Raw genomic sequence first — 24,188 nt, 5'->3', positions numbered from 1 at the left:
GGATCTTGAAGTATTTGCTTGCTGGCATATTGATGTGAAATACAGCTGTGGGCTAGAGGAGACCAGCCAGCACGTATTGCGTTGTATTCTGAGCTTGTAGTAAGTTAGAGGCAAGTGTAATAAACAAATCAGGGCTATGAAAAGAGGTTTCATGGTCCTTTATTTTCTGATCCTCACGTTCTCATACATTTATTCCCATGATATCCTGTATCCCACTCTATAATTAGTAATGTTCACTCTTAGGAAACTTCCAAATATTTGATGTGGTTCTGAACTTAGAGTGAAACTTACTGCCATTTAAGAACTTTCTTCTGTTTGTTTTGGTCTGAAATTGCACTAGTGTTGTTTTGGGGATGCTGTAGATGAGAATATTGGATCAGAAAGAGTGAAATAAGCCTCTGTAGACACGTTTTGGAGTTTGTAAACATAGATTCTGCACTTTCAATTGTGCTTGTATAGAAAGAATAAGTTCTACCTGATGTGGAGAATCTCAAGTGAATTTCATTTTTCTGGACAGTTTGATGATTTCTTAAAGATCTAGGAACTGCTGGTTTCTTTTAAGGTCATTCACAAAACCAACCAAAACTTGGGCTAAAGTATTGCTTTGAAGTGTACTTATGTGTCACTTGTATGTGTGTATGTGTGTGATTTTGGTAGGGATCTCAAGTTATGTTTGAAACAGCTTTGTTACCAAAGACCAATCAGAGTTATAACTTTTAAATTCTTGGCTTTGAAATTCCCATTTCAATATGTAATTTCTTCTTATTTGACATGTGGCCAAGCCACTTTGGAAAAAAAATGTATAATAGTTGACTAACCGTAAATTCAAATAAGTAAATGAATTCAGAAATTCGTTCTTTTCTATTACAGATGAACCTCTAGTCTTGCTTTGAAAAAGCCATTTTGTGTAACTCTTGACTGCATAATTTCCTAATACACCTGTTGGGAGGATCACTGACACAGTATGCCATTTGAGAGGTACTTTTTCTTGACCAGATACTGGTGATTAGAGAAGAGAGGTGTTTTGTGGGTTTTTTTTTTTTTTCCTGATCATTATGAACACTGGCTTTTCACCCCTGAAGTAAAAATGTTGAAAACCGAGTCTTCAGGTGAACGTACCACTCTCAGAAGTGCCTCTCCTCACAGGAATGCGTATAGAACTGAGTTCCAGGCACTGAAAAGTACCTTTGACAAACCCAAGTCAGATGGGGAACAAAAAACAAAAGAAGGTGAGGGATCCCAGCAGAGCAGGGGAAGGAAATATGGCTCCAATGTCAACAGAATTAAAAATATATTTATGCAGATGGGTATGGAACCCAGTGAGAATGCTGCAGTCATTGCCAAAACAAGGGGGAAAGGTGGATCTTCATCCCCTCAGAGGCGAATGAAGCCCAAAGAATTTCTGGAAAAAACAGATGGCTCAGTTGTTAAGTTGGAGTCCTCTGTTTCAGAACGAATTAGTAGATTTGACACAATGTACGATGGCCCTTCATATTCTAAGTTCACAGAAACTCGCAAGATGTTTGAGAGAAGTGTGCATGAATCAGGACAGAACAACCGCTATTCCCCAAAGAAGGAGAAAACTGGAGGGAGTGAACCTCAGGATGAATGGGGTGGTTCTAAGTCCAACAGAGGCAGTACTGATTCCTTGGACAGCCTTAGCTCCCGGACGGAGGCTGTCTCCCCAACTGTGAGTCAACTGAGTGCAGTATTGGAGAACACCGATTCCCCCAGTGCCATCATTTCTGAGAAGGCTGAGAACAGTGCATACTCAGTGACAGGGCATTATCCCCTGAATTTACCATCGGTTACTGTTACAAATCTTGACACCTTCGGGCACCTTAAGGATTCTAATTCTTGGTCTCCTCCAAGCAAACACAGTGACGATGCAGAGGATGCTCAGAAGAGTAATACAACTCCAGTACTAGAAGTGGCTTCGAAAAGTACCTCTCTAGCTTCAGTGCCCAGTGAAGAGGCACAGCAGAGCAAGGAAGCCGAGGACTCCACATCTAACCAAGAGACTCCTGACAGAATTGACAGAGACATTCCTGAAGGACCTTGTGCTGAAAACAAGGCAGTTACAGAGCCTGAAATCCCTTCACCACAAAACGAACCTTCAGAAGACGCAGAAGCTCATTTGGTTGGGAGTGAGGCAGCAATGCAACAGAAGAAAGAACTTGCAGGTGGTGATTTTACCTCTGCTGATGCATCTAGATTCAGTTGTGGAAAGGAAGTATTCGAAGATTCAAATAATTTTGGGAGCTCCCATGTTTACATGCACAGTGACTATAATATATATAGGGTGAGATCCAGGTATAATTCAGACTGGGGAGAAACAGGCACTGAACAGGATGAGCAGGAAGATAGTGATGAAAACAATTACTATCAACCTGATATGGAATACTCAGAAATGGTTGGATTGCCAGAAGAAGAAGACATCCCGGCAAATAGGAAAATTAAGTTTAGTAGTGCTCCAATTAAGGTAAGTATGTTTTCTAAGTTTGTTTTTGAAGTTTTTTCTAAGTTTTTTGTTTGTTTGTTTGTTTGTTTTTTAGTATTTGGGCCTGACTGTATGTAGACTAGCTTTGACAGTTATAAAGAATTCAAGGTTGTTGATATACACATGTTGTCAGGTGATTTTAAAAGTTTGGAGTTTGAGAGATATTATTTCCTGATGTGCTTTATAGTTGTATAAACCAGTACTGAGTAATACTGAAGTTGAAGAAGTTTGGGGATTTTGAGAGACATTCCAATGGACGGGTGTATGAATAATATGAACACTGAAAACCAGGAGTGTTAGTTTGAAATAGAATTACTTCTTTAACTAGTTTTACTTGAAATTACCCATGAATAATAAAATTATCTGAATCGAAACACTGTAGGATATGAGGTATAATGTACAAAGGGAGAGTAATGATAACCTTGAAATAATATTCTTTATTTACGTGCTTAAAAAATCCGAGTTATCCCTTACTTAAGTGTAAGTGGATTGTGAGGAATGTTGGAACTTTTTTTTTTGTACTGCTACTTGGTAGTGAATGTTGGATTCGTGGAAATATGTTAGCGGACTTAAATACTTTAATTGGAAAGCTATGACTCTAAATAGCTTTGAGTTCAGAATTTGTTATATGGCTTTAAAATGAAATTGTGTGAAAAGATGTTAAATTGATTTGCCATTCATGGATTTATTTTTACCTCTTAAAATCTGGATAAATGCCAATTGAATTCAGGCGCTCTATTCTAATGACTTCACTTAGTTAACATTTGGAATAAAAGAATAGCACAAAGTACATCCGCAGCGGGTGGTGAAACATTATTAGCTGATAATGGCAGTGGGACAGGAGGTGTTTGGTTGAGTATCAGAATCTCCTGGAGTGCTTTTTCAAAGTGTACTTGTCCATCGGCTCAGCCCCAAGATGCTGGCATGCCCTCCTAGGGGAATCTGGGGGGTTGTCGTGGCAGAATATGTAGTTTGAAACCACTTTCTAGGGGCTTTTAGCTTACACAGTGTGTATATATGATAGATTTGGAATTAGATCTGGTATCTTCTTAAATTTTCTCCTCAAAATCTAAAGTCACTGTCTATTGTTATTTCCATCTTATGAAACTTTCATATAAGGCTTTAAGATACATAATTTACCTAGCAAAGATAAATATGACCTTTCTGTAAGTATGAAATAAACTAATAATCTATGAAATTATTTACTGGTGTTAGCAGGCAAACTTTTCTTTCATAGTGTAAAGCAAAAGTTCTGGGTCAGAATGGGCCATGTCAAGTTAAACTATGTTTGAAATAACTACTGGAGTTGTGAATCTAGTTTCTAAGTAAGCTAAGTTTCTTCCGCTGCCCTTTCCCACCTTCCTTTGTCATTCTCTCCCCTACCCCCCAATGGTAGGTACTCTCTTTAGAGTTGCCTTTCCCTCAGGCCTATCCAGCCAGCTTCTAAATTTCATCTTTTACATCCGCTTTGCAGGTGCTCCCCTTGGAACATCATCTTTTTACCCCTGAGGAAGAAAGCAATAAGATTAAATTGTTATGCATTGAGCAAGGCAGGAATAACTGAAATGAACTCTTCAGGGAGTTTGTTAAAACCAGTGGCTGGGTCCCTAATGGGGGATAGCAGTTTATGAAAATTTGGCAACCAAATGGGGCACCAGCCTTGTATTTGGGTCCTATGCTGCACAATATGTAACTGCATAGTAATAGGTTTAATGGATTTTAAAGGATTTATCATTGAATTTTGGATGCTCTTTTGTGAACAAACCAGGTTTGGGGTGTGATACTTTGAAATTGAAGTGATTTTTTTTTTCTGCCATTTATAACAATAAGCATTTTGCCTCTGAATTTTCACGTAATAGACTGTGTATTTCACGTAACAAGGAACGAACTAGATTACATACATTTAAGTTCAACACATTTCATTAAGAATATGGATCAAGCATCAGATTTGTGAAAGCTAATGTGCTGCGTTTTAGTGGGCAGTTAACAGTACTAGTTGGAGTGGATTAAGTTTGCAAACAGAAGATTCATTCTTAGCCCTTTGTGATGAATAAGACAATTACTCTTTCTTGTTCCCGTTGTTTAACATGTAAGTGGATTCACTTGGAAATTTTGAGTGCTACTTTTCTACTGGTGATGATGGTAGTGTTCAGATTATTCTCCAGTTAAGATTTTTGCCTCAGAGAGTGGTAATAATTAAATTCAGTAAGTGTTTATTGAAGGCTTATCATATGTCTATTCTCATGCTGTTAGCTGCAGAGGACACAAAAATCTATAAGGTTCCCTCTTTCCTCTGTGAGCTTGTAGATTCAATTCTTAAACACATGGTATTTAAAACCCATGAAACACAGTGTGAAAACCTGTGCTGAAGTGTCTAATGTCCTATGAGTACTTTAACTGTTCTTGGCTATACTAAATGCATGGAGTGAAAAGGATTTGGTAGATCATTTGGAAGGGAATACACTCAGCCATTCCCTATGTGTGTTTCCTTATTCTTTTTATAAATATATATTTATGGAATGGAAGTTATGATTTCCAACTTAAATCTTTTCCTTTGAAACTTAAACACATTCCTTATTTTAGAAGTAATAGGGAGCATATTCCTTACAGAAATGATTTTTAGAACTTCTACATTCTTTTCCCGATAGTCTCATCTTATTCTTCACTAGAGTAAACATTCTCAACACTTTTGGTCTTTTGTTTTAGATCTTGTGTGTGTGAAACAATGTCCTCAGTTTCTATTTCAGTTCTTCTATGGATGTTTTAAATAGATATTTCCCTAAGATGTCTTAAATCTGAACCTAGAAAAATATCAAAATAATAGCTGATCTTTCCTGTGTAGTATATCCCTTATGTATAATTTTTGGTGACTTTTAGAAATGGTCAGATTGTTTCTTAATGGATAGGTTAATGTGTTTCATAGTGTCATGGAAAGTTAGAATGGAATTAATAATAGAAAATGTAAAATCCAACTTCGAGATATGGAATGAGGGAGTGTTAGGAAGATGCTAATTCGAGATGTGGAATTATACCTTCATTCTCAGGAATTTCTCAGAACCAAGGAATTGAATTAAATTTGTCTTAGATAAATCAAACATAGAAAGGGTGACATTTAAAATTATTTTTTCTATTAATTCAGAACATTTATTGAGCCCTTACTATGTGTCAGGAACAATGCAAATGTAATAAATACATAAAATGACTGGAGCTGATCAAGTCAGGAACTGGTGGTCGGTGGGAGGTGTACAGCCCATTAAGGTCACTTCTTAGGTCATTCTGCTCAACTCTGTTCTTGGATGATCTTTCTAAGATCATCACTGCAATCTTGTTAAGGAAGTCATGACTCTTTTTCTGTTTTTGGTAGCCTTATGTCCTTTGGATTGGTGTTCTTGAAACATAGCATATCTGAAAAAGGTTATTTTCCTAATTCCCAGCAAGATGAAATTGCTGGGTTAATGTTGGGATACATAATGCTATACTCTTCTGTGTGTTTTCTCAAGTTGCCTCGAGCTTTACAGAGCTGGTGTTCAAAGGAGAGTCACCAAGGGCAGCAATGCTTCTCTGAGACTTACATGATAGTTGTTGAAAATGGGTTTCTTAGCATTCTCTCCCTCTTTTGGGGCTCTGAGTTATTGTCAGGGGGTACACGAGGCCTTTTATTCAGGATGGTGTTCTGAGCATAGTTCTGAAATCCAAATTTCTGTCTTTGTGCAGCGTTCTCTTTCTAACAGTCCTGCTCAGTGCTTCTAAACTTGAATTTGCATATCAATCACCTGGGGACCTTTTAAAATGCATATTTCTTATTCAGTAGTTGTTTTGTAGGAAATTACCTTGATGCAGTGGTTAGCCTCCAGGTACACTCCCAGCTATCCTGGAGGTATGGAATAGATAGGCTCAGCAACCAAATTTAAATGCTTGAATCACACGATTTATCAAATTAGTTTAAAGCACACAGCCAGAAGCAAGAGGAAAGCAGTGAGGGGTAAGTTAACACACTTAAGGTGCAAAAGAGATTGGAAGGAAGGACCACGCTACCTGAGTCCTGGGTACACAAAATTCATGTGTCCTGTCCCTCTCTCTTTTGTATCAGCCTTTCCCATTGATGGTGTGGTTATGAGGACTAGAGTTGATATTTGAGCAAGAACTCCACAGACTCATGATGCCCTTGGCATCGTACTTCCTGGGATACATACTTGCTGTATGGAAGAGAGTGGGGACAAGTACACTTAGATACAGCTGTAGCTTTGCCAGTTTGCCTGCTGATGAGCCATGGGCATTGTTTGCATTTCTTGGTTAGAGCACCTGTGGGTCCCAGAATAGGATCATACTGGGTGGCCGATATGGAGATGGAATACCTGTCAGAGCAGAGATGGTATGGTAATGACTTGGTCTTTCCACCCCTTTCTATCTACAAGTAAATATCTTGTTTGTTCCACAATATTTTCTACTTTGGAATGTCTTACAGGTTACTAACTTACCTATTTTTAACATATCTTGTAACTTTTGTCTTGGCCTTACAAGCTCTCATTATCTATACTTAACTGAGTCTCTGAGTATTAGCTCACTTACCATCAGTGATTATCACTTCTTAGAGTTTCATCCATTCCATTTGTTTTCTTGACCTTTATAACAGAATTTAATATTCTCAAGGAATATAGCAAACTCTCAAACAGTAGGTCCGGGGTGAGATTTTGCATTTCTAACAAGCTGTCAAGTTGGTGCTGATGCTGCTGGTCACTATTTGCAGTATGATTTTGAAGTATAATCTTCTGGCTTCTGAAAGGAGCTTGTAACGAAATGTTGGGGAAGCTCACTTAACAGATTTGCTTTACAGATGGGTCTGCTGTAGCTGGTTGTATGGGATAATATTCTTTGAAGATGAAACAGGTGTAAATTTGTAAAGTGCATGAAGCACTCTGTTTCTGGATACCAAAGTGGATTATGAACCCTAAATTCATAAGGAGTTTGGGTCATTAAAAAGTCATATCTTGGAATCTTTGTGTGGTCTAAGTGGTTTTTTTGTTTTTTTAAAAAATTATTTATTTCTTTATTTTTGGCTGCGTTGGGTCTTCGTAGCTGCGCGGGCTTTTCTCGAGTTGTGGCAAGCAGGGACTACTCTTCGTTGCGGTGCGTGGGCCTCTCATTGCAGTGGCTTCTCTTGTTGTGGAGCACGGGCTCTAGGTGCGTGGGCTTCAGGAGTTGTGGCTTGTGAGCTCTAGAGCGCAGGCTCAGTAGTGGTGGCGCATGGGCTTAGTTGATCCGCGGCACGTGGGATCTTCCCGGACCAGGGATTGAACCTGTGTCTCCTGCATTAGCAGGCAGATTCTTATCCACTGCGCCACCAGGGAAGCACAGTGGTCTAAGTTTTTAATTATAAAAGGACAGGAGTAGGAAGTTCTTGATAGACTCAGAAATTCCATTTCTCTCATTCTTTTGGAAGCCTAAATTTAAAAACTTCTAGAGAGAGTATAAGCATCATCATCTTATATAGCTTGCTTTTATTTGGATAACATTTAAATTGAACTTCCTTTTAAAATTTGATGGTTTATAAATTATGGTTTATAACCAGGTAAATAAGTCAAATATTTTAATGTACTGTGTAAAATCAAATAATGAATAGTTATTGAATGACCCCTTTTCTAATACCGCATGGGTCTACCTCTTTTTTTTTTTTCACTGAACATTGGTCATTTAGTATTTAAAAGAGATTCTTTTCTACAGCAGACTATTATAGATGTTTGCCGGCATTTATTTGTAGTAGAAAGATTTAAAGTTTCTTGCTTTTTGTGTCATCAACAATATTTTTTATTCCCCTCTAAATTTCCTCACAAAGGATGCTAGTGTTGGGATAATAGACTTTGAAGACAAGAGGCTGAATTTGGGGGAAAATAACTTTCTATTATGTGATCCATACATTGTTTACTTTATTAATCCAGTCACATGCCGGTCAGCAGTAATTTGATTTAAATCTTGTCTGCATTAGATTTTTTTCTAACATCTTCTTCACCACTCAAAAAGAAAAAGGCTTCAGAATTTCTATAGAAAAATACAGTTAGATACAGGATAAATTCTGTATAAACAAAACAAATATTGTTATGTTAAACTCTGAATATCATTTATTGATTTTTGTGCTGTTATCTAATTTATTTACTATTTTTTCTTAATTTCCTATGCTCTTTTTGGATCTATTTCATTTTTGTTCTTTTGCTTCATTATATTCTACAGTTTTCATTTTGAATAGGAGAATACTTTTCAAGTAATGCTTCATGTTTTTTCTTTCTGGTCACTTAAGAAAATTTCCCTGGTTCTAATCTCTTCCTCTTGGTTTGTGACATAGAAACTAAAGATGAAAAATACTTAAGGGTAATCTAGTGTAATTGCCCCAATCACTTCAGTTAGCCCTTCAATAGCACATTGCTGACAGATGATCATTCAGCTTCTGCTTGAATAATTCCACTTATGGGGAGTTTATTATTTTTCAAGGCAAAAGGAAAGTTAGAAGGAGGGACATGTTGTGTGTGTGTGCGTGTGCGCTCTTATATTTGCTTATTTTCATGTTTTTAATTTGCAATTTTCTATTAAGATAAAATTCAAATAACATAAAATTCACCATCTTCAAGTGTACAATTCAGCAGTTTTCAGTATATTCACTATGTTGTGCAACCAGCACTATTATCTAATTCTAGAATATTTCCATCACCCTAGAAAGAAACCCTGTGCCTGTTAGCAGTCACTCCTAATTCCCCTTCTTCCCACGTCTTCTGGCAAACACTAATCTAGTTTCTGTCTCTGTGGATTTGCCTTTTCTGGACAGTTCATATAAATGGGATCCAGGGCATGCTTTTTAAAGGGAGTGTAGGAGACGGAATGAGTATGGCGTGAGATATGTTAAAATTTAAGATACCATGAGGGCAGCAGACCTTAGGAAGGTCTAGAGAGCAAGGATAAAGGAATTTTGGGTTGGTGACATGGTCTTAAGATGAAGTGGCAATGTGGGGACAACAAATGCTGCCTGCCTGTTAATGCAGTTCATGGAGAGAAAGAAGACAGGAAGCTGAAGTAACAGCAGGATCCGGAAAGGGATGAGCATATTTGTTAACTGAAGACGACTAGTGTACGGGGCAAAGAGGATGGTTAGAATCACTCCCTACCTTGGGACACTGCACTTTTCTTCACATAATCTGAAATTGCTGTTGATGAAGCTAAGTGATTGCTTCAGCATAGCGTATCTTTAAAGGCACAAAAGCGCTAATGCCAATTTTCATCTTTACATTGGTCTTTTCTAGCATGCGGAGACCCTTGCCCTTTTGTAATGACCTGATGCTTATTTCCATCCTACTGCTCTTATGTTCTTGCTTTCATTATTCTTTTATGTTGATTGGAATTGTTCATGGACAGACTTCACTCTTTATTTTAAAAATTCTCCTCCTCCTTCAGTACTTCAATATAGATTTTATATGCCATACTTGCTATTATCTATAATATAACCGTGTATGAGATAAGTCATTTTGGGCAGGCACTTATTTAATTTATTGCACATTGTCAACTAAAGTATATTATATACATCACTGTTACATATTATTAATTGATAATGAAAGTAACACCAAAAGTTTCTTGATATTCTGTAAACTTGGACAAACCTACATCTTGAGGCTTTGGTTTTCTTATTCGTAATTGAGGCTCTCTTACTTGTAGTTTATCACTAAGACCTCTTCTAAGCTTTAACCTCTTGTTATCTTCATTATCTCTTAAACATATTTGTATAGTACCATTATCATAAATATTTGTGCTGTTATTTCAAAGGGAAAAATTTGAACATCTTTTGTTGAAATTTCAAAATGAAGAAGTTATATTAAATTGCTCTTGGGAATGTTATATATGCTGTAGATTATAGTAGAAACTTTAAGATGATTAAAAGGTTAAATCCAACGGAGTACATTTTGATAAAGTGGCTTTTAGAGCAACTCGACTTTTGAAAGTGTGGCTTGAACTATATATTGAAATACCTTGCTGAGGAACCTACGAATAAAGAAAGAAATGTTTTGTAATATAGTTGCTGACATATTAATTGCTTCACTCACTGTTGTTCTGGAAATAGCTTCACAGCACTGTTCAACATGATTGAGACATTGATAACCTTTTGCACGATTCCCAATTTTTTAGCCAAACTTGCTCTCTCTTTCTCAGGCCCCTATCCTTACAAAAAGGACAATGAAATAGGCAGAGTATATAAAGATATTTGGAAATTTTATATTTTAGGAGGACCAAAGTCTTGTTGCTTATTTAATATATTTCAGAGGGACTAAAAAAAGAGTTTGTACAGTCAAAACTATTCCGTATATATTTATGTGTGAAGAAAAGTGGTTTTAAATGCACCGACTCACAGACATGTTATCCTCTTTCTCTCTTTTTTTAAGTCAGATAATGAATGAGTTTTGTTCTGGGGAAAGCTAATCTTCCACATTATTTTCTGTGCCAGATGAAATACAGTGGGCTAGGTTGGGACACATAGTAGTTGACAATGGTCAAAAAGATAAACAGAATGGTGACCTGGGAGAGTCCAGGTGAGAGGCTTCAAGAGTAGGTATTTGGTGTTTCTCCCTTGATGCTTTTAGGCTGGTATGATCCTGAGAAACTGTATGGCTTTGTGCCTTGAGTCTGTCACGGTCCAGTGAGGGGGACCTTTCCCTTTCTTCCACTTCAGATCTGTTCTCCAAAAGTTGCTTTTTACTTCTCTTCTGTCAGAACATATGTCAGGATAGAGCTTCGTGGAGGGTGCATTCATACTGCAAAATTTGTCTCATCTTGATACAAGGATTTTAAATAGTACTCAAAGTGAAAGGTGCCTATTCAGGCTTTTGAAGGGTTTTCCTTCACTGTAAGCGACCTCAATAGAGGAGGGAGAAAAACAGGTTTATTGGTTGGTTTTTAAGGTCTACTTGTGAGTCAGTGCTGTATTGATGGGTTCTTTTTACTAAGCACTTGTTTCAGATAAAATGGATGTGCAAAGTTGTTTTGTAAGAAAGAAACAGACATAAATTCACACTTTTCATTATGAATCAACTATTGTATTTTTTTTAAAGAACCCATTCCTAGAGATACAAACTTATTTATGTATAAAATAAGTAAAGAAGGAAGTTACATTGTACAGCACAGAGAAATATAGCCATTATTTTGTAATAACTTTAAATGGAGCAGAATCTATAAAAATATTGAATCACTATGTTTTACATGTGAAACTAATGTAATACTGTAAATGAACTATACTTCAATAAAAAAAATTAAAAGAAAAGAAACCATTCCTCAGAGGAAAGGCAAAACTTACTATAGGGTGTTTGACTATCATCTTGTGCACCAATATGTAAAACGTAATTATTATTATTATTTTTTGGCCGGGCTGCACGGCTTTCAGGATCTTAGCTCCCCAACCAGGGATCAAACCCATGCCCCCTGCAGTGGAAGCTTGGAATTCTAACCACTGGACCGCCAGGAAATTCCCAGTGCATCGGTTTTAACATATGAATGCCCAAAGCGTACATTTCCTCTTAGAAATTTTAAGACTGATCACTGAACATTAAAACAAACACACAGGGCTTTCCTGGTGGCGCAGTGGTTGAGAGTCTGCCTGCCAATGCAGGGGACACGGGTTCGTGCCCCGGTCCGGGAAGATCCCACAAGCCGCAGAGCGGCTGGGCCCGTGAGCCGTGGTCGCTGAGGAGCCTGTGCTCCGCAACGGGAGAGGCCACGGCAGTGAGAGGTCCGCGTACCGCAAAACAAACAAACAAACAAAAACAAACAAACACACAAATCTTATGAAACATAAAAGCTGAGCCAGAAATGAAAATCTGTGATACAATAGGGAAAGCAGAATACAAGAATGTTAATATATAGTTCAGGTCTTCATTGACTTTTTTTTTTTTTTTTGCGGTACGCGGGCCTTTCACTGTTGTGGCCTCTCCCGCTGCGGAGCACAGGCTCCAGACGCGCAGGCTCAGCAGGCTTCCCGGACCCTTCTTCATTGACTTTTGATACATGTGCATAACACATTATGTTTTGTTTCAATGTTAAATTAACGTCGAAAGGGAATTAACCCTATATTTCTTGGTCAGCATCTAGAATTATCTATGATTATGTATTTAGGATAGATTCCTAAAATATTTTAAAGCCTTTGATACACACAGCCTGAATTATTATTCAAAAAGATTTTATCAGTTTATAATTAACATTGCACTGGAATGGTTTTCTCACAATCCCTGTACTAGCACTTGGTATTATATATATGCTTTATAGTTTTCAGCTTATTAGGTTTCTCATAATTTCTATGTATTATGTTGATTTATTGGTGAGGTTGAATGTTTTCTTGTGTTTACAGGCAATTTTTGGATATGAATTTTGGGTGGTGTTTACTGCCTTTTTTTGTCAATGATTGTTAGTAAGGAGTATATCAAAGTGTTATTTGTCTTCGTAGAAAGTTAAAAGAACTCACATATTCAATAATAGGGGAATGGTTAAATTCATTATGATATATATATATATACATATAGTGTAATAAGATAAAGCTGTTATAAATCAAGTTTTCTAAAATTTTTAAATATGAGAAATATTTTGCAATATACTATAGAATAAAAGGACTGGTTAAAGATTTAATATGCATTTTTATCACAATTTTAGTTTTAAAACTAAAAGACTGAGCAAAGACTGAAAGTGCATATAGCAAAATGTTAACTCTGGTAATTTCTGGATGCAGAGAATAAAGGTGATGTTTATAAAATTATTTTAATTTTTCTAGATTTACTAAATTTTCTACAATGATGATATATTACTTTAATTATAAAGAAAAAGAAACGGGGGACACATTTGGAACAATCAGCAATACCAACTCTATTTTTTTGTTTGTTTATTTTATTTATTTTTAATTTTTTGGCCGTGCCACGTGGCATGCAGGATCTTAGTTCCTCTGACCAGGGATGAAACCCACATCCCCTGCAGTGGAAGCGCAGAGTCTTAACCACTGGACCGCCAGGGAAGTCCCTAACAACTCTAAAATTGACAAAAACTTAAAAAAATACTGCCTGTGATTCTAGTAATTAATTTTTAATGTAATTTTCTTTGGAGGTCACAGAGAAAAATTTTGGGGTATAAATTTATGGAATACTGAAGAAGGTGTTGGTTTAAGAAAATGAGTGAACTTTTGACAGTTGAATTCCTTAAGCGCATACTTTCTAATCCTTGGTAAAATTGATCCCATATTTGTGGCTAAGCTTGTAAGTATTATGTGGGGCAGGACTTTCTAATGAATTTTAAATTATGATGATAATACTTGCATAGGTGTTAGATATTTTCTTTGAGTTGCTGTTGTCTGTATGATATCCTAACGTGTTACTTAAAATGTGCTTTTAAAAACTGGGCATATATTCTGGATCTGAAGTGAAAAATATATTAATGCATAGTCTTACTCAAAATAATACAAATTTGTTGAAAGAAAGCCTAAGAATTCTCCCTTGTGAGATCACATCTTTCTTTTGGGTCTATTAAATTATTGAGCCTTAACAGGCTTTGTCTTTCAGAAGCTGAGAGTAGAGATGTCAAGTTTAGTATCTTGCCTGTATGTAATCCTATGAAAACACTTGCATGCACTCAGTTAAAAATGGGATTTTGTGTCCTAGGTCTCCACAGCATCCTTTTGAATATGTTTTCTAAAACACCAGCCAATATGTAGTTTCCGGTTGTTATTCTTAACAAAAGTTTTAGCTGAAAAGATTGATTTGATATATGATTAGAGTATATGGTAGTATATAATATTTTTAGTTAGCATCAAAGGGTCAGTTACCCTCATGCACTGGATAGTGTTGCACCTACGAAAAGTTTTGGTAGTATATAAATGATAAGAAAAATATTTTTGGGGGTGGCAGAGTTTTCTGAAATCAGAATGTTAAAGTGTTGCTTTTGGCCTAATTAGATCAGCTGATAAATCTTACAGTTTCAAGCAATTCCAGCATTTTATAAGTTCTGGTGAAGTCCTTTAAACTGCCTTACTATATAATCTGGTGCTGCATTATCATTTTTCATTAAGTATACTTAAACCTTACTGTGATATGGCTAATAAATTCTATTTGTACTTTATTGAATACTGAATTTATAATAGTACTACTTAGATATGTACTACATACATAATTGTAAGTATTATTTAAAGGAAAGAGGGCAACATTATTAGGTATTCAACCAAGTTTGAGATGAGACTTGTGTTTTTCCATTGGGGACTGTGATGCTTGTGGAATTTTTATGTTGCTGGTTCCTTCTCTGAATAATGAGTTCTGTGAGTAATATATTTAAGGAACTAGAGAGCTCTCAGTAGATTGCTCCACTTGTAGAAGTAGCAATTAGAAGTTTTAGTTTGAAGTTACTTGGGTTTGGCACTTATTGTTTTGTGAAATTCTTACCCTTAATCTAGAAATGAATCATTGACTGAGTAGTTGATCCCTCTCACTGGAGGGTGGTGGAAATAAGCTGTAAATATTGATACAAAATACTTTTTTAGTTGTCTTTTTTCCATGTCATGTATTTAATGTTTAAGTAATATATTAGTCAGTGTTCTCCAGAGAAAGAGAACCAATACGATGTGTGTATGTGTGTATTTGTGTATGTGTGTGTATAGATAGATATCGAGGGAGAGAGGGAGAGAGAGAAAAAGAGAAAGATAGAAATAGAGATGTTTAAGGATTTGGCTCACATGATTATGGAGGCTGGCAAGTCCAAGATCTGCCGGGTGGGCTGGTGAGCTGGAGACCCAGGGAAGAACTGATGTTGCAGTTTAAGTCTAAAAGCTGTCAAAGTGGAGACCTAGGGAAGGACCCAGGCTAGAGGCTCAGGGTGTAAGTTCAGAGGCCGTCTGCTGGAGAATTTCTTTTTGCTTAGGGGAAGTCAGTTGTTCTATTCAGGCCTTCAACTGATTGGATGAGGCCCACCCACATTATGGAGGGCAAGCTGCTTTACTTAAAGTCAACCAGTTTAAATGTTAATCTCAATCAAAAATATCCTTGCAGGGACTTCCCTGGTGGTGCAGTGGTTTAGAATCTGCCTGCCAATGCAGGGGACAGGGGTTCGAGCCCCGGTCTGGGAAGATCCCACATGCCGCAGAGCAACTAAGCCCGTGTGCCTCAACTACTGAGCCTGCGCTCTAGAGCCCGCGAGCCACAACTACTGAGCCTGTGTGCCACAACTGTTGAAGCTCGCGTGCCTAGAGCCCATGCTCCGCAACAAGAGAAACCACCACATTGAGAAGCCCGTGCACCGCAACAAAGAGTAGCCCCGGCTTGCTGCAACTAGAGAAAGCCCATGTGCACAGCAGCAAAGATCCAATATAGCCAAAAATAAATAAATAATTAATTAATTAAAAAAATATGTCCTTGCAGAAATATCCAGAATAATGTTTGACCAAGTATCTGGGCACCATGGCCCAGCCAAGTTGACACATAAAATTAACTATCACAATCAGGTTTTCTTATTTGGTTGTACCCTCTGAAGCTGTTTCAGGGGAAAAAAACCCTCAATTTCCCCACACACCTTAGTGGAAGAGTTGTTCTGCCCCTGTCATTCTTAGAAAACCTGCCAAAGGGGTTCTTCCTTTTGGGACAGAATGTAGTAGTAGTAGCAGTAGTAGTAGAAAAAAGACCACATGGTTTGGAATCAGACCTGGATTCAGATCCTGCTGACATATGATCTTCTTAACAAAGTTTGTTTAAACTTTAAAGGCAGGGACTTTGTTTTATGGTTGTGTCTCCAGGACTGTCACACTGCCTGGCACATAATCAGTGTTAGTAATGTTTTTTTTAATTAATTAATTTATTTATGGCTGTGTTGGGTCTTTGTTGCTGTGCACAGGCTTTTCTCTAGTTGCGGCGAGCGGGGGCTACTCTTCGTTGCGGTGCGCAGGCTTCTCATTGTGGTGGCTTCTCTTGTTGTGGAGCACAGGCTCTAGGCGTGCGAGCTCTAGAGCGCAGGCTTAGTAGTTGTGGCGCACGGGCTTAGTTGCTCCGCGACATGTGGGATAAGCCTGGACCAGGCCTCGAACCCGTGTCCCCTGCATTGGCAAGCAGATTCTCAACCACTGTGCCACCAGGGAAGCCCATTGTGTTAGTAATCTTTGATGTCTGTCACCCATGCTCCTTGCCCTTTCCTGTTCACTCTCCCCACATCTCAAGGTCCAAGTTGGGATGATGGGATAATATTTGTACATGTATAATGATTGCATAATTTATTTATAGGTAAAATCCTTCAAGTTAGCAGTTATAAATGAAAGCTGAGTGATTCCATTACAGATTGTCATCTTTTCTGGCCCCTACTCTGGCTTGCTGAAGCTGTTGTGCTCTCTTTCATTTGGAAAATCTCAGTCTATTGCCTGGTAAGATAATGACAGTTTCTAAGTAACCAGAAACAGTTATTAAAGTATGGTTGCATGAGATATGGCTGTGAAAGTTGAAGGGGGAGAGTATTCATTTTGCTTTAACTTTATTTCTGCTTTGAGTGGTTGCCCAAGCTTGTAATTACTTGCAAGATAATATAAAAATTGGGCTCCATATGAAAGTTGTAAAGTTACTTATTTAGAAATTGCAGTAATTTGCCACATCTTTGGTAACTTGAGTCTGTGAATATATCTATATTCTTTCATGAAAATTATTGAAAATTTAATTAAAGAAGGCATTTGAATTATTTCTTACAGTTTAGTCTCTTCCCCACCTTTTATTTCCTGACCTGTTTATTAAAATGTGGTTTCTTTTGTTCTTTTCAGTGATTAGAGAGGAATTACCTTTTTGGATCACTTCTACCCCCACCCCCTTGATACTGATTTTAGAAATGTCCTTGGTTTTAATTCCAGACCTAAGTCATAATTTTATACGTATTTTGGTAGCCAGTTGTCTCATTTTCTGATCAAGCTCTTGCTGAGTATGACTTTTACTTATCCAGAAAAACAGTTTTCCATTTTTCTTGGCGCTTTTAAGTAATTAGTAATAAACTACACGGGAACAAATAATCCAAGGTCTTCAAATCATATTTTTTGCCTGTATGTTGCTTGTATGTTTTCTCCATGAATTATGTTACGTGGAAGATGTCTAACAGCTGTTATTAGGCTAAAATATGAAATGGCTTTGCTTGTTCTTGTAAATTTGTTTACGTACAAAATGTATATCATTTTCCCCAGGCAGAAGTAGCTTTTAATGGCACTCTAAGAAAGAGAATTGCTAAGCTGTTTTCTGCATTTTTCTTTTTAAATAAAAATACAATAACTACTTTTTAGGGTTTATGTGCATTTCTGGAGACACAAAAAAGTGTTCTGTAAAAACTACCTTTTAATGCTAGTGATGTTGTTAAGAATATATGATAATATGAGAGTTCATCATGTTATGTGAATGAATTGAGTCAGTATGTCAAATGTTACGTTATTACTGGTGATGATATTTTTTGTTTTGAGACTAATATGATTATAACGTTCTATAACTACTGTATGGGCATAAGTCAAGGTTAATAAATCACTTAGTCAGCTGTTTATAAATAACGGGTTATGCTGCAGCTATTTAGAGAAGGATTATATTCTGAATTGATTGGTAACAGTCAACAAACATTAATGAATATACTTAATATATACTGAGCTTGGGCTCTGCTGTGTGGATATTGTGATAAATAAGCCCTTGCTCCTCGAGACATTTATAGTCTTATGAAGGAGATAGAGAAGAAAACATTGAATGGTATTGTAATGTATATAGGTATATACAGAAGGCAACCATTTATTGTCCAAATGTGACTCTTTTCAGGATAAAAACGGGGTGAATAATAATTACACATATTTGAGAAATGGGATAGTCTGAGTGTATGTGTTTTTTTTAAATAAGAGCATAGACCATTGCTTAATCTTCTTTGTATTGTACAATGTCTAGGGTGCCCATTTAGTTTATTATCAGACTGGGACTCTTTTTAATAGTGAAATGAGTTCTGCCAATATTTATGCTGAGACAACAGGCGTAACCTATGACTGACCCAAGGCAGCCAGTTCACATTGTCACCTACATATAACAGGGTGCAGAGGTGCTCCCGAGCAAGGGTGTCTACCTTCTTTAGGAGGAGGGGTATCATAAGGGAGAGATTTTTAGAGGAAGTGATACGTGAAACTTTAAAGATGACTTAAGAATTAGGTAGAGAAGTGGGACATCCTAAGTCCAGGGAAAAGCATTTTTGAGATAACTGCAAATAAATCGGAACAACTGGAGGAACAGTAGGGGTGTGTGTGTGTGTGGGGGGGGTAAGATTGTGGGCAGGTAGTGTTTGTATCCTAAGGCGTCGGAAATTAAATGCAAACTGTGGGGAGTCATTGAAGAACTTTGAGGGATGGATGACCTCATCATTTTGCTGTAGTGCTTCACTCCTGTGAGTGGTTATGGAAGGTTGGAGGAAATTCATTGGTTCTCCATGCTTTCTCTTTCATTCCTTATGTTCTTTCAGTAAACATTTATCTAAGAAGCTTTCAGCCAACTTCTATTTAACCTGCTTTCTGGGCTAACTGATGTTTTCCATTTGCTGGACAAACTGTGCTGACTAATGCCTATCTGAGTGATCCTGGCTCAAAGACTATTCTTTAGAATGCCTCCACCATCATCCTGCCATATTGAGTTGTAGGCTAACTGTGAGTGGTTATGTACATTTCTAAACCTGTATTTTTTGCTGACTTCTTGTCTTTCTAAATGTGTATTTAATTGAATATTATGTAAATTGATGAAATATGAGTGTGAAAGAAAGTTTTTTTTTTTTGTCTTGGTTCTTCTTCTTCTTATTTTTTTTTGGTGTGTTAGTTTCTGCTTTACAACAAAATGAATCAGCTATATATATACATATGTTCCCATATCTCTTCCCTCTTGTGTCTCCCTCCCTCCCATCCTCCCTATCCCACCCCTCCAGGCGGTCACAAAGCACCAAGCTGATCTCCCTGTGCTATGCAGCTGCTTCCCACTAGCTATCTATTTCATGTTTGGTAGTGTATATATGTCCATGCCTCTCTCTCGCTTTGTCACGGCTTACCCTTCCCCCTCCCCATATCCTCAAGTCCATTCTCTAGTAGGTCTGTGTCTTTATTCCTGTTTTACCCCTAGGCTCTTCATGACATTTTCTTTTTTCTTAAATTCCATATATATGTGTTAGCATACGGTATTTGTCTGTCTCTTTCTGACTTACTTCACTCTGTATGACACACTCTAGGTCTATCCACCTCATTACAAATAGCTCGATTTCATTTCTCTTTATGGCTGAGTAATATTCCATTGTATATATGTGCCACATCTTCTTTATCCATTCATCCGATGATGGACACTTAGGTTGTTTCCATCTCCAGGCTATTGTAAATAGAGCTGCAATGAACATTTTGGTACATGACTCTTTTTGAATTATGGTTTTCTCAGGGTATATGCCCAATAGTGGGATTGCTGGGTCATATGGTAGTTCTATTTGTAGTTTTTTAAGGAACCTCCATACTGTTCTCCACAGTGGCTGTATCAATTTACATTCCCACCAGCAGTGCAAGAGGGTTCCCTTTTCTCCACACCCTCTCCAGCATATATTGTTTCTAGATTTTTTCATGATGGCCATTCTGACCAGTGTGAGATGATAAAAATAAAAATGTAAATTGAATTCTTTGGAAAGATTTGATAAAGGGATCACTTAAAAATCTTGCTGTTGAATTAAATGAGGGCGATATGGATGAATAAAACTGAACAAATAATCTAAAAAGATTGACTACTCCAATTATTTTTCACGTGTTTTTAAGTTTTGGGTACACTTTAAGAAAGCCAAACTGGCCGTCAATAGCCAGTGCATTATGCAGAAAGATAATGCTGATTGTTAATCTGCAGACCTAAACTCAAAGGGAAGGCCCTGGCCTGATATCCAGAGATTGGTGAATGAATGCACTTTTAGATATCTTACATTAATATAGACATGGTAAAATATGTATCAGTTTTTATGATTTCCCACTTAACTGCCTTTTTCAATTAGTTGACAAATTCATAATCCAGTTTGCTTTGGCTAAGAGCGCATCTTCTTGTAGAGACTGTCTGCTCTTGGCTAGGGACTAAGCTAATCACCTGAATTATGTATTAGAACGTGTCCTCTCTCAAGGAGCCTGCATTCCAGTGGGAGAGATGTTGTGAGAGAAGCAGTTTGATAGAGGTGTGCACAGGATACTCTGGGTGTAGAGGAAGGGTACCTGGGTTCTGGGTGCTAGTTAGGGGAAGATTCTAGGAGGAGATGAGCTCTAGCTAAGTTTTGAAGGTTTAGTAAGTGTTTTGCAGAGGAAGGTGCAGGTGTGCAAGGTAGCAGGAAGACACAGAGAAAAGCATGCTCTTTTTTGTGGATCTTAAAGTAGTTTAATATTGTTGGTACAAGGTAAGGCAGGGGCAGATCAGGAAGGGGTCTTTCTGCTGCTGGACTTAGGACTCTGCATGCTTTTCTGAAAACTCACCAGTCACAGGAAGGGGTTTTGAGCCTGCAATGGAAGGTTGAATTTGTATATTAGAAAGACCACTCTGATAGAGGAAGGAAGGTGGATTGAAGGAGCAAGTGTGGAGATGGGGGTGGGATGGGTATGCAGGAGTCCACATGAGCAGGGATAAGACTGGTGAGTGTTTGTAAGGATAGGGGTTAAGACAGCCACAGGGCAAGCTGGAGTTGCCCCGTGGCATGTGGGATTTTAGTTCCCGGACCAGGGATCGAACCCGTGTCCCCTGCATTGGAAGGCGGATTCTTTACCACTGGACTACCAGGGAAGTCCCTCACCTATCTACTTGTCTTTCCCTTGCCTCGTGCTTGGTTTATACGCAGGTACTCAGCAAATGAGAGATAGTGAAGGAATTAGCTGGACATCAAGAGGGAGTTGATTATGTTTGATCCAACAGCTGCAAAATAGGGTGGATGAACTAATGGGGTCCTTTGAGCAAAGGCTGTGGATCTGAGGGTTTGATCTAAGGGGTGGGACTTCCCTGGTGGCACAGTGGTTAAGAATCCGCCTGCCAATGCAGGGGACATGGGTTCAAGCCCTGGTCTGGGAAGATCCCACATGCTGTGGAGCAACTAAGCCCGTGCGCCACAACTACTGAGGCTGCCCTCTAGAGCCTGCAAGCCACAACTACTGAGCCCGCACGCCTAGAGCACGTGTTCTGCAACAAGAGAAGCCATCGCAATGAGAAGCCCACACACCACAACAAAGAGTAGCCCCGGTTCACCACAACTAGAGAAAGTGCGCACGCAGCAACAAAGACCCAATGCAGCCAAAAATAAACAAATAAAATAAATTAAAAAAAAAAAAGAATAAGGGGTTAGACCTGATGAGTGGTGGGAGGCAGCATGATGGGGCAAGCCCACATTTTGGAGGAAGAGAGTTTGAGAAATAGTGCTTTGGAGAAATCTCCAATGAGATTAGAAAGATTTTAAGAGTTGTAAAGGTTTAACAACCTTCCTGGTGGGTTGGTAGATGAAGTACCAAACTGAGTAATTCTGAGGAAAGCTGGTGGTATTTATGGATTGAGACTGGGGCAGAGCTCTTCTAATCAGGGAAGGTAAGAGAGGTACAGAAATGTAAGGATATTGACAAGTATTTATTTCTCATAAAGTAGGTTAGTATTATTGTACCATTTAAAATATGTAATAGTAAGTCACAGCTGTGTATAAGGTTGGTGGCAGATTTGGAATCAGATTTCAGGGTCTAAAAGAACCAGTGCCATGTCTAGCTGTCAGAATATTGCAAGTTAAGCCTAGATTATTAATATATCTATCCAAGATAGTCAAGTATGCAGACTGCTGTTACCTTCTGTAGAATTACTTTGCATGCTCAGCTGGAAGTTTTTTTTTTTTTCCTTTGCAGATTTTTCTAGCTGTAGTATTTTGCCCTCTGGTATATTGAATCTGTAATGATCCCAAACAAAGCCTCCAGAGTAATGTACATGAATATCATTCTAAGCAGTAGACAGAATTAGTATTTCTTTCAATCTTCATTTACATTGCAAAAATAAATGCTCATCAGTAAGATGTTGTGTTTGTTTTCTTTCCTGAAGGCATGGTGAGGTTCAGGTGGTATTCTGGTGTAACTCCTAATATACTCCAGAGTTGATTCTCTAGTTGATTTGAAGAATAACCTTTAGACAGGTCATTGTAAATTAAAATCTTTTTCCTATTGGTCTAATGTTTTAGGTGATTTCTAATGATTTAGGTGATTCTAATGATTTAGGAGATTTTATTCCTGGAAACAGATGTCACCTTATAAAAATACTAAAATTAGTCATGAAAATGAATAGAGAGAACACACAATGTAAGTTTATGCAAGTATTAGGTATATTAACCAACACCGTAATAATATAAATGTTCCTTTTAAGGGATTTTTCTGCATGAATTAGACTGACTGCGTTCTTAAAATACCACTTCTATGTGTACGAATGTTTGCCTCCTGAGGTATTTGGATAGGAGTGGCTGTTTCCATGACTGTTTATTCTTCAGGGAGTTTTTGCTGTTGAACCTACACTGACCTGGCTCTTGGCATTTACTTTGTTTGAGGTGGATGTTGGGCTGGGCATAGCCAGTTTTAAGGACAAGTTTAGTTTTCTTTGCTGTTGTATAAAATAAGTTGGCAAATGCTTGTGCTTGAGCCTTTCTATCTCAGGAGTGGCTAGAGATAGTGCTACTTGCTGTTCTTTAGAAAGAATGGATTATGATTATGATTATTTTTAAACAAAGCAGTATTTACCAGCCTAAAGGTGCTTTGGATTTTGTATCGTTATAGTTTGCCTTATGACGTTGTAAGTTATGTCAACAAGATTGGATTGGTACCAACTCCATACTTGAATTCTCTGAAATGAAGATGCTGGACTAGATGATCTTCATATCTAGAAGTCCCCGTAGCTATAAAATTTCAAGCCTTTATTATATAATTCTTAATTTGCTATGTAAATAGTCAGACCTTTTACTTTGGTAAATGTTGTTTTGAGGTGTGAATTTAGTGTTTGTTAAGCTTATTAGAACTGAGGCAAAGTTTTGTAGAGCTAATTCTAGAGGTTAAATTTAGTCCTATGTTAAAATTGACAGAATATGTATTCATAGCATTTGACCTTGGAATTATAGGTAGGAGTGTTTGAGAGGAAGGGAAAGGGGAATGGTAGGACTCATCATGACAGTTCATGAATTAAATTAACCACCTACTCTACCAATGATAATTATGATACATCTTTTTTTATGCTGCTATTCATTTATAAAGATGGAGACAGAGATTCTGATCTACCTGGGGCATATGCTTTGTAATAGGGTTTTGATTCGTATACATTTTATGATTTGATCTCCTGTGTGACTGGTATCACATAACTGTGAAACAGACAGTCAGGAATGCAGTACACATCTATAGAATAGCACTAAGTGACGGAATATGTGACTATATGATTAATCGTGAAAGAATTAACTTTGACTATAAAACACACACACACAGATTGTCTTTGGCTATATACATACATCCACATCTCTATGCATATGTATGTATATAGCATATATAGTGTCCTGTCATCATGTAGGAAAATTTCAGTGCTTTAATTATTAAGAATAGTTACATCATCAAACTTCAAAACTGAAAGAAATTCTCTGGGAACATAGTTTGCCATGATTACACTGT

At 37.6% G+C, this 24,188-nt stretch overlaps 1 protein-coding gene across 6 annotated transcripts in view; it reads left to right on the top strand.

The window, feature by feature from the left end:
• The first annotated feature begins 911 nt into the window (after window positions 1-911).
• PPP1R9A (protein phosphatase 1 regulatory subunit 9A) overlaps window positions 912-24,188 on the top strand; it is a 320,392-nt gene continuing 297,115 nt past the window's right edge. For all 6 annotated transcript variants that reach the window (XM_082846441.1, XM_082846440.1, XM_082846438.1 and 3 more), the window contains exon 1: window positions 912-2,482. In XM_082846441.1, the coding sequence (XP_082702567.1) occupies window positions 1,088-2,482 (1,395 nt within the window). In that variant the 5' untranslated portion in view covers window positions 912-1,087. The remainder of the gene's footprint in view (window positions 2,483-24,188) is intronic.

This window comes from Leucopleurus acutus, assembly GCF_964270905.1.
Source record: "Leucopleurus acutus genome assembly, chromosome: 9".
Classification (NCBI taxonomy): domain Eukaryota; kingdom Metazoa; phylum Chordata; class Mammalia; order Artiodactyla; family Delphinidae; genus Leucopleurus; species Leucopleurus acutus.
This window is presented reverse-complemented; position numbering and strand designations above follow the sequence as displayed.